The sequence below is a fragment of the Phragmites australis genome, chromosome 1, assembly GCF_958298935.1.
Source record: "Phragmites australis chromosome 1, lpPhrAust1.1, whole genome shotgun sequence".
Taxonomy (NCBI): domain Eukaryota; kingdom Viridiplantae; phylum Streptophyta; class Magnoliopsida; order Poales; family Poaceae; genus Phragmites; species Phragmites australis.
This window is the reverse complement of record NC_084921.1, coordinates 20,330,847-20,340,834: the sequence shown is the minus strand read 5'-3', so window position 1 is coordinate 20,340,834 and position 9,988 is coordinate 20,330,847. Positions and strand designations below refer to the sequence as shown.

Sequence of the window (9,988 nt, the reverse complement as noted above, 5' to 3'; positions counted from 1 at the left end):
GGAAACTAATGTTGTTAAGGGAGTTAACAACAAAGATAATTGGGGTTTCGGGCAAGAAAGGGGTACTTTTCCCAGCATGATTGGTTGTTTGGTAGTATACCCTTATGGGGTTATTGGAGGTCTTGCCCAGACTATTTTAAGGACTGGTTCGTGGAGCGAACACCCATGGCAAACAAGGTAACCATGAGACCAATATGGTACGGCTTGGCCTAGTAACTAGATGTTCTCCCAAGGTTGTATGAGCCAATCATATGTGTAGATAAGGAAGGGTTACTTCCCGATTCTACCCGGCACAAGAGGGGGCTTCTGGGGTGGAGGGTTACTCCACTTATGTACGGCAGTGAAACCTCAGTGGGCAAGTGCGTAACTGGGAGACTCTCTGGAAAAGCCTCGTAGTGATCTCTTGGCGCACACTCCGGAAGTGTGTAAGGTACCATCAGGTACCGGCAACAGAGAAGATCACGACTCTTGGGTAAAGTGCGCAAACTCTGCAGAGTGTCAAACTGAATATTCAGCTGTGCTCACGGTTATGAGCAGCCTGGACCCTCGCATGATTAGTCGGGTGGGTATTTTTCTTGGTTTGGGAATTGGGTTGAATTCCCGGAGGTTAAAGAAGATCTTTGGGAATTGGGTTGAATTCCCGAAGGTTAATGAAAATCTTTGGTACATCTTTTCTCGGTTAAAATAAAAATTCGTTTTCCATAGTTCAGGGCTAAAAATCGGCTTTTATGCAAATGAAACCCTAGATTAGGAAACCTTGTTTCAAGCCACCATATTAAATTCATTTTTTCCCCACTTGTTGAGTATTGGAAATACTCACGCTTGCTGTTTCAGAAGGTGAAACCTTTGAAGAATTTCCTGAGGATGACTCCCCCGAGGATGATGCCGAGTTCTAGGCTTGTGAAACTCTCGGTCGGCTGCCTCTTGGCTTGGAGCTGCGTCATTCCTTTTTCTGCTATGGTGTTCTTTTCTATAGACCCGTGTGTGGTCATTTTGTAATAATTTAGCGATGTCATAAGAAACACTGTGTCTGTTACACTAATGAAGTCGCTATACGTATGAATAACTGATCCTGGCATACATATAGTTTACATCTGGTTTTGGTGTTAAAACCAGGTGTGACAGTGCTGCTGTTGCTCGTCGGTGCCACCTTCGTGCACGCCGGCTGCCGTGCGCTGCCGCCGGCCGCCGCGCTCCCTCTCTCTCTGTGTCCTGACCGAGCAAGCAAACAGAGCCAGCGCAGGAGAGAAGCCAGGAAGAAGAAGCCGGAAAAGAGAAAAGAAAAAGAGAAAAGAAAAGAGAAGAAAAAGAAAAAGAAAAGGAGAAAAGGAAAAAAAAAGGAAGAAAAAGAAAAAAGGAAGAAAAAGGGAAAAGTTGGAATTTTCGTAATTTTATCGGATTCGTCGTCAATCCTTCAAAGGTGATTCCTCAGTAATTCTTAGACGTCTGTGGTTGGATTAAATCAAATCAATCAATTCCTGTCATATCATTTCATGTGATCAATAGTCCGATTCGTTTTGATAATCGTTATTGATTCAAAGATACGACATCCGAGTTGAAGTATTCATTTCCTTCAACGGAGCAAAGTCTAATTAGTGAGAATTTTGGCTCGACTCTGAATTGGAAATAGTGTATCATTTCATGTGATACAGTTTTCTGTTCGATTTTCCGAAATATAGGCGTATATGCGACGTTTTCAGGCGTAGGATTGACGCTTCATATTTTATGTGTGTTTAAATGTGTTGTAGTGCTAATAATATACCTGTACAGGTGGTACTACTTCCGGACGTTCTTGATCGAAATTTCTTCGTTGCTTTTGGTAAAAGGCAAGTAACGTGGGGGTGTGATTCCGTGCTATGTTTATATTCATGTCTTACTTCTTTTGCAAATAAAATTGAAGTATATGGTTTTTTTTCTAATTCATTCAAATCATGGATGATGTTGCATTTGATTATTTAAATCCATCCTTTTCTTATTGATTTGGATTGTACCTTTGTCTTCATGAATTAGTTGTGGTTTTTCTATGAGTCATTCAAAAGGAAATTAAGAATTGACGTCAATTCACATGCATACATATGCATTTATGCACTTCATATGGTGATAAAGGCCGATCACTGCCATCGTGCGTGATTCGTACCGGTACATGGAGTTGCATGAGAAGTTGGCATCGTCCAGCTCTCAAATGGAGTTGCATCATGGCATTCATATTTTTTTTTTATGATATCTGGAGAATACAGAATTCTGAGAGTTGAATGCCATATTTTTGTGGAAGATCGGGTTGGAGTCTGTCATTACTTTCTCGACAAATATTCTGAAATGATATTCTCTTTAAAACCATGTGTTTTTCTTGTTGATGTGAGAAGAATGTTTATTTCCCAAATACTTTTGAATTGAGTGAGATGTGTTTATATTCATAACTGTTACTTGCTGATCTCGTCTCACCCCCTGTTAAATCTTTTACAGGTATGTTTAGATGCTGATGTGCATTTTTGGGGATGGATCTTGGTAGTTGCACGCACTACCTCCTCACAATGTCGATAACTCAACCGGTGTTTATAAGTTGTGTTTATAAGTTGTGTTTCTGGTGGTCTGTCGTTTGTTTTGTATATGTTGTGGTGAGACGCTGGTAGCATCGTGAAGGTTTCTATATATATGTTGGTTATATCATATAATGTCTGCCTGTGATCTTTTTTGTGGTCAGTTATACCGCCCTATAGAGGAAATGCTGCGAATTAGCTAGCCATCCGAGACTTTGTGTGTGGGACAGCGACTCTTAGCTATATAGGCTTGTGATGTTGTAAATATTGCTGTACTTGTGTTAAATGTTGAAATATGTGATGTTATTCATATTGTTGTTGAAACTGTTTGAAATCTGGATGGAATAAAATATATTCTATTTATTTTTTTTGAAATAAATACATGCCACAGGCGGTTCTCCTACGGAACCGCCTGTGCAAATCTTTATATCACAGGCGGCAGCTAATGTGGACCCCGCCTGTGGAAATGGATTTCCACAGGTGGTTGTCTTAACGAACCGCATGTGGAAATGGATTTCCACAGACGGTTCTCTACAGGCGGTTGTCTTAACGAACCGCCTGTGAAAATCTATTTCCACAGGCGGTTGACATTAGGAAACGCCTGTGGAAATCCATTTCCACAGGCGGTCACTTTTGCGCCTGTGGAAATAGGCCTTCTGTCACAGGCGGGTGCGCCAAACGCCTGTGAAAAGGCTTTTCCACCCGCCTTTACAGTATCGTTTTGTAGTAGTGTTTCAAGGGGAAAGGTTAGGGTCCTTGACTCCATGTATTCGTAGAAATGTTAGTTATGTTTGTCTGCATATAAATATATGTTCAGTTATCAAAGAATAAACTCATGACGGTTGCTACGGCTGCTGCAGGCATCTTCCATGCATCAAGCCTTGAGCTTATGGTTATGTCAAGAAAAGCTTTTGAGCCACTTGCAAGCTACAGCCAGTGAATTCATTTTTGATATTTTCGTACCATGCATGATTCTTTCTATACTGGGGTCATGCATGTGGGCCTCTTTATGAGGATTCTCGTGTGGAATTTCTATGATGCTTCTCCGGAATTTTTACATCTTTGTGTCAGCCTGAGAAGTGAAGGATTTTTTGCTAATGGAAAGGAAAAGAGCCTTGTAGTTTGAACCTAATTTCTATGTCTCATATGTAACCTGAACCTAATTTGAATGTCTCTTCTATAACGGTACATAATTACCTAAAAGCACTCTCATGATTTACACATCGCCACTCTTGTTAGCCAGCTCGCCAATGGTGCGCCCCCTTCAACTAAATTGGTACCTTTATAGCTCTTATCATTGAACTATTAAATAACACAGTACTAATAAACAACTACAAGGAAAAATGATTGACTTGCAACCATCCTTTAGATTGTTGCCTTGTACTAAGTAAAATGTAAAGGTGAGCAAGATCATGTTTTTTTAACAACGAATAGATTTGTTTCTTGTTGATTCGATGCCTCCAGACATGAGTAAAGGAGCATTTTAAAAGTATAATTTTTCCCTTCTTCGATGCGTTGTTCATTTCCTCTATGGATCTTTGACTCTGCTCTGTTCCACCTTTTACCACTGCTCAACTTAACAGTGTTCCTGCTCCATTAATGTTGTTTTTTTCTTCCTTTTTCATTCCTAGCTTCTGAGCAGCATGGTAAATGAAAAGAGGTACTGCACTAGGAGCCTTTTGGACATAATCCGATAGAAAAGGTAAGATAGAGTACTGAATTACTTAAACTGTTTTTGCTGTTCTTCTCTATCGTCACATATTTGATGCCCTTGTTTAGTGTTGTCTGCTTTCTTGCATATTTGTTCATTTTCGAATAAAAATGTTGTGGACCCTTAGGTAGAGCTATTTGTAAGCACTGAATATTTTTACTATGAAAGAAAACCTTTGTTCAAATATACGATTGTAGCCAAATTAATTCTTCCATCTTGTCTTGTGATCCAAATGATTAAAAATGGTTTGGACCCTTAGGTACAATGATTGTATGACTACTATTTCTTATTTAGTTAAGTGACTTTTGAGTTCATTGACTGTGAGGACCTGTTTTGCTTTTTAACTCTAAAAATTGTTTCTTGTATGGTTAGCGATGTCCTCCCATAATTATGAGAAGCTGTTTTGCTCTTTAGCTCTGAATATTAGAAGTCTATAGGCAGGTAATTGGCAGGTTCAGTGACTTGGAGATGGTATTTTACATACATATTGCTGTCGTTTTGTATGTAGATCTTGTTCGATTGTGTTTAAACATATTTCTTTTGGAATTAGTGGTTCTCTAATGGCAGCCTTGTGCAGCTTTGCATTTCTTCCCAGAATGAGTATTATTTTCCGGATATCATTGGTCACTTTGGGTGGCCTAATTTTCCATAACCCCTTTTACTTTAGCTACTGTATCTCAGGTATATCTTTGCTTGCCAATTGCCATTGTAGAAAAAATGGATCTTTGGTACTTTCTATTTAAGACAATAGTTCACTCGAAGTTTTAGCAGAGATGCCAATTGCCAAATGGCAGGGGAAAGATAAGAAGTGCGTAGTTTCAGGTTGCTATTTTCAGTTTAACTTTGGTTGCCACCTTTGTTTTTAGAGTTATATTACTTTATCTATTTCATATTATTACAAAACAGATGAAAAGAGATATTATTGATGTGCACTTGCCTACTTTGGTCACCATAACAAGATCGTGTTGTCTACCCAGTTGATCATTTCACTTTTGCATGGTATATTTCTTCATTTTTTATATGCATGTGATTGTTAGATGGCTTGGTAGAAGTGTACAATAATAGGCTCGAATGAAGGATCAGTTTAGTTCAGCATGCTTGACAACAATGTGGTACATAATTTACACTTTGCTGATGTAGAAATTCTATTGGAAAAATTGTCATGTCAAGGAAAGGACAGACAGATAGACACATCAAATTAGTATTATCAAAGGACATAAAAACATCCATTTTCACTCTTCCTGTGATTTGTTGTAGAACGGCAGAAATTAGCTGGTCGATGTTTTCTTTGCACCCCAATTCAGCAAGCCGCTGGTACTCAAACATGAGGGAAGGTGTGTCAAGGCTATCTCCAAAAGGACATCCGAAACATCGAGTTGGGTAAGTGCTCCTCCTTGCCGTTTGTGTCGTTATTCACTTTAGTCCTAATGCAAAGTTATAGGATTTTTATGGACATCCTGGTAGGAAGTCAATGCAAATTTATAAGATTTTGGGATGACAATTTTTATCATTTATAGTATGAGTTTTTTCCCTACTATTTACATTCTTGCAGTTATGGGTTAGAGTTTTTTTATTCATAATTAATTATTATTCTATATGGGTAGTATTTGGTTGCTAGACTCCTAAACCTAAGTTGCACTTCATTTCTCAGTACTTCTTTAGCCATGTGAAGTGGGCATTGTGAATGTACGATTTTTATGATTCTTTTAGGTTGTTTGCTCCTTTGGTATTGGGGACTAAGAGCATATTGAGATGCAAGTAGGTCGTGTCTATTGAGAGAATGCAAGTAGGCCGTGTCTATTGAGAGTGATCCTAACGATGCTAACTAGGCTATTTGGCTTACCATACTATGCTATAATGACACTGCTAGTATTGATGTAATACGCCTTCCTCTCATATATTCTTTATATCAATGTGGATTAAATATTTGTGTTGCAGAACTTATTTAAATTTTTGGTTTTCTTCAGCTGTTCCTTTTATTATTTAGGTGCTGTTATAAGTTTAATTGGTAAAGTACACATATATTACCTATATTTTTTCAAAACCCCTTTTGCAGCGGCGCGAGGGCGCGCCGGTCTCCACTAGTTACCTTTCCATTGCTGCACGATAACACGTAGTCTGGTGCTATGCTGGCTAACATGTCGTGTGGATGTGTGCCCGGCTAATTTGTTGTACGAACATATCAAGGAAAGGGTGGTCAACATAAACTCTCCAGTCAATTAACAACCCATGACCACTATCGATCTCGCCGGAGAAAAAATGCCTTCTAACACAGAATTGTCTTTCCATTGCTGCACGATAACGCGTGGTCTGGAGCTATCCTGGCTAACATGTCGTGTGGGTGTGCCGGGCTAATTTGTTGTACGAGAGGAATCATTTGTTTTGTTTTTTTAGAGGAATCATTTGTTTTGCTTAGTAGTGAAGTATTGCTGTAGTACATCGTTGTCGTTCCTTTTGGGGCTTGTCAATCGCTTTGGGACTAGAATAGTGTGGACGCTGTCAAAGGAGCCTGGGCCGAGTCATCATCGTACGGACTGCCGATGGACATGAACCATGGTGCGCTCACTCTCTTCGTGACCACATGCCCTCCTCTACATAAACAGACCCAAGCTAGCTCTTCCCTCTCGCTAACAACACTTGTCCCAGTGACCGAGTCGTCCTTCTTCTTAAACCGTGTTGCAGGCAAAGCTGGCTGAGCTCCACCAGAAGCTAGCCATGGTCAACAACGCAAGCGTGGTGGCCGCAGGGCTCAGCCTCGTCGGGGGCGCCATTGGGGCCTACTTCTTCTGGCCCGCGGCGGCTGGGGTGGCCGGGGCGGCCGCCGCCATGAAGGCGCCCGGCGCCGCCGGATTCCTCATCTCCCGTGCGGCGTTCCTGGCAAACCCGCAGCTGTATTTCCAGATCCTTCGCACGGCCGGCGCCGCGGCGGCTGCCGCAGCTTTCGCCCTGTAGCGAGTACGCACGTCTGCATGAGTACCGTTCCTGTGTTCGCCGCGTTGCATACAACGCTAATAATGGATCTATCAATATTATCTAGTTTTTGAGAGTGTTTAAGAGGTGTGGATCTAAGTAATGTAACTATCTAGTACTATCTGCTTGGTGTCACGGTACTCGTGTTTGTCCTGTTGTCGAGTACATCTAAGTATGCTAATTAATCTGTTCAAGAACCTTCTGCTTACTAGATTATTGTTACACCTATGCTTGTTTGCCATCATTCAGCCACCTATTCTTTATATATTTTAGTGACTAGCTGAATTGCCTATGCGTTAATACGAAAATTTTTATACACAACGTGCCTATGGTTTCAAACAGAAGTTCTGAAAAATAAATTTATTAATAGAGTTTACAATGCAAGCAGGCGTTCTTGGCAAAAGAACACATGAGGGCAAGTTGTTAAGGATTACGAACGCTTTAGGGGAAATAGAACATTCAATTCAATATATGAAGACTAATTTGTTAGAGCAAATTACGCCAATTAATCATTCATGCAGATTGCAAGGTAGTACGACATCAGTAATTTTGAGAAGAAATAGAGTGCAAGAAGAATGTATAAGCATCATCATAAGGCAACATCTATGTACGTACAGCCTATACATAAAGAGTTACTTCCGCTGTCTTCACTCGCTGGATAGTGAACATATATAAACTCTCTCTAGTCAACAACCATGACCACTACTATCGATCTCGTCGGAGAAAAAATGCTTTCTAACACAGAATTGCATTTCCATTGCTGCACGATGTGGTCTGGCGCTATGCTGGTTAACTTACATGTCGTGTGGGTGTGTGCCGGGCTAATTTGTTGTACGAGCTTAGCAAGGAAATGGTAGTCAACATAAACTCTCCAGTCAATTAACAACCCATGACCACTATCGATCTCGCCGAGAAAAAATGCTTTCTAACACAGAATTGCCTCTCCATTGATGCACGATAACACGTAGTCCGGCGCTATGCTGGCTAACATGCCGTTTGGGTGTGCTGGGCTAATTTGTTATACAAGTATGGCAGGAATTAATCCCCGGTCTGGTAGCAGTGATTCTACTCCAGTAACAATGCTACCACGCAGTTGGCTATGTTCTACAAAGGGAACATACAATATTTGAATCCTGGTACAATCGGCTAGTCCAACTGTCAAACCAATGAACCAGTGTAGGCTGAGCGCGGTTCGATCACCGGTCTGACTTTTTTACTATGGTATTAGCCATAGTGTAGGCTAACCAATCAATGGAAAGCTAGCTCAGCAGGGTGGGATGGTGGTGTAGAAGGGACCACCACCCATCACCAACTGCAGTTAGAAGTATGAGGCGGTGCTGTATCGACGGCCTCCGAGCATACCCGCGTTAGGCTCCTTTCCTGCCCCGTGTGATTATTTGCATGCATGGTTCAGATGATCAAGCCGTCATTTTATTACTACCAGCAGCTCTATGACATGTCATGCCAGCCATCCACAACAGTGTAGAGAGACCAATCAAGCCTTGTGTGGCAGTAAACAACAATGATGTGTCATGTGATCAGCGTTATTTTACCTCACATTAATTTTAGTCTATTTATAATTTGTAGTATTCTTGCTGACACTGTATGTCTAAGTAATGCTTCGCTTGCCTATATAAGCATGTTGTTGCTTTCATTCCATCGCACCCCTTCACAAGTACTTGCCTTTGTATGCTTGATATAATGTCTACTTAATTAGGATACACCTTTAGAGGGTTGTAAAGATGTGAGGTTCCCTGATTTCAGCAGTACCCTACCCTTCTTGTCGTTGCATGTTATGAGCAATCATTCTTTACGTAAACATTCAAGTTAGTAAAATCTTATATAAAAGAAGCTATGTTCCTTTTATGCGTCTGAGCATTATAGATTGGTAGAAATTATTATATTTTATATGAGAATTATTATAATGAAAAATGAAGTTAATGAACGCTTATGGACTGAAAGACATGTTTTGTGGTGGGCCTGTTGGTAGTTGCACCCTGATCTACTCTTATTTTTTTTATTTATTTTCCTTTTTATTGAGAGGAATCATTTGTTTTGCTTAGTAGTGAAGTAACACGCTACTACATCGTTACCGTTCCTTTCGGGGCTATTAATAGAAGAAAATTTTATTAGTTCTGGTCTCACAGAAAGAACTATTTTTGTGTATGTCAGATGTCTCCTTCCTTTCTATCAGCTGCACGTGCCAACCGTTGTATCAGTGAAGGATATCATATATTAGAATCTCGTAGAAATCTTTTGGTTAAAGATGTTATAGAATTTGCTTTCGCTGTTTAATCTTTGGACTAGAATAGATTCGGTAAAATCGCTTTGGGACTAGAATACAGTAGACGTTTTGGGACTTGGGCCCGACCACAATGACTGATCAAAGGAGTCTGGGCCGAGTCATCATCGTACGGACTGCCGATGGACATGAACCAAACACGTGTAATGGAATGACTTACCGTCCGTAATTAAATTATGTTACAAAACAATAAACTAAACACCCCCTTAAGTAAGTATCTAGTACTATCTGCTTTGTGTCAGGGTACTCGTTTGTCCAGTTGTCGAGCACATCAAAGTATATTAATCTGTTCAAGAACCTTGTGCTTACTAGATATATTACACTTATATATACTTTTTTGCGGTGATTCAGCCATCTATTCTTTATATATTTGACGACTAGCTGAAATGCCTGTGCGTTAATATGAATTTTTTTAAACAAAACGTGCCTATTGTTTCAAACAGAAGTTCTAAAAAACAAATTTATTAA

General features: G+C 40.2%; 1 protein-coding gene and 1 long non-coding RNA gene across 2 annotated transcripts; both read left to right on the top strand.

Moving 5' to 3' along the window:
• The first annotated feature begins 3,375 nt into the window (after positions 1-3,375).
• LOC133888262 (uncharacterized) lies at positions 3,376-5,764 on the top strand. Its single transcript, XR_009903773.1, has 2 exons — positions 3,376-4,239; positions 5,506-5,764. It is a non-coding gene; the product is annotated as an uncharacterized LOC133888262 (long non-coding RNA).
• Positions 5,765-6,865: 1,101 nt separating this feature from the next.
• On the top strand, positions 6,866-7,440 carry LOC133888253 (protein EGG APPARATUS-1-like). The gene has a single exon (XM_062328424.1). The coding sequence runs from the start codon at positions 6,964-6,966 to the stop codon at positions 7,198-7,200; it is 237 nt and encodes a 78-aa protein (XP_062184408.1). The 5' UTR covers positions 6,866-6,963; the 3' UTR covers positions 7,201-7,440.
• Positions 7,441-9,988: the final 2,548 nt, after the last annotated feature.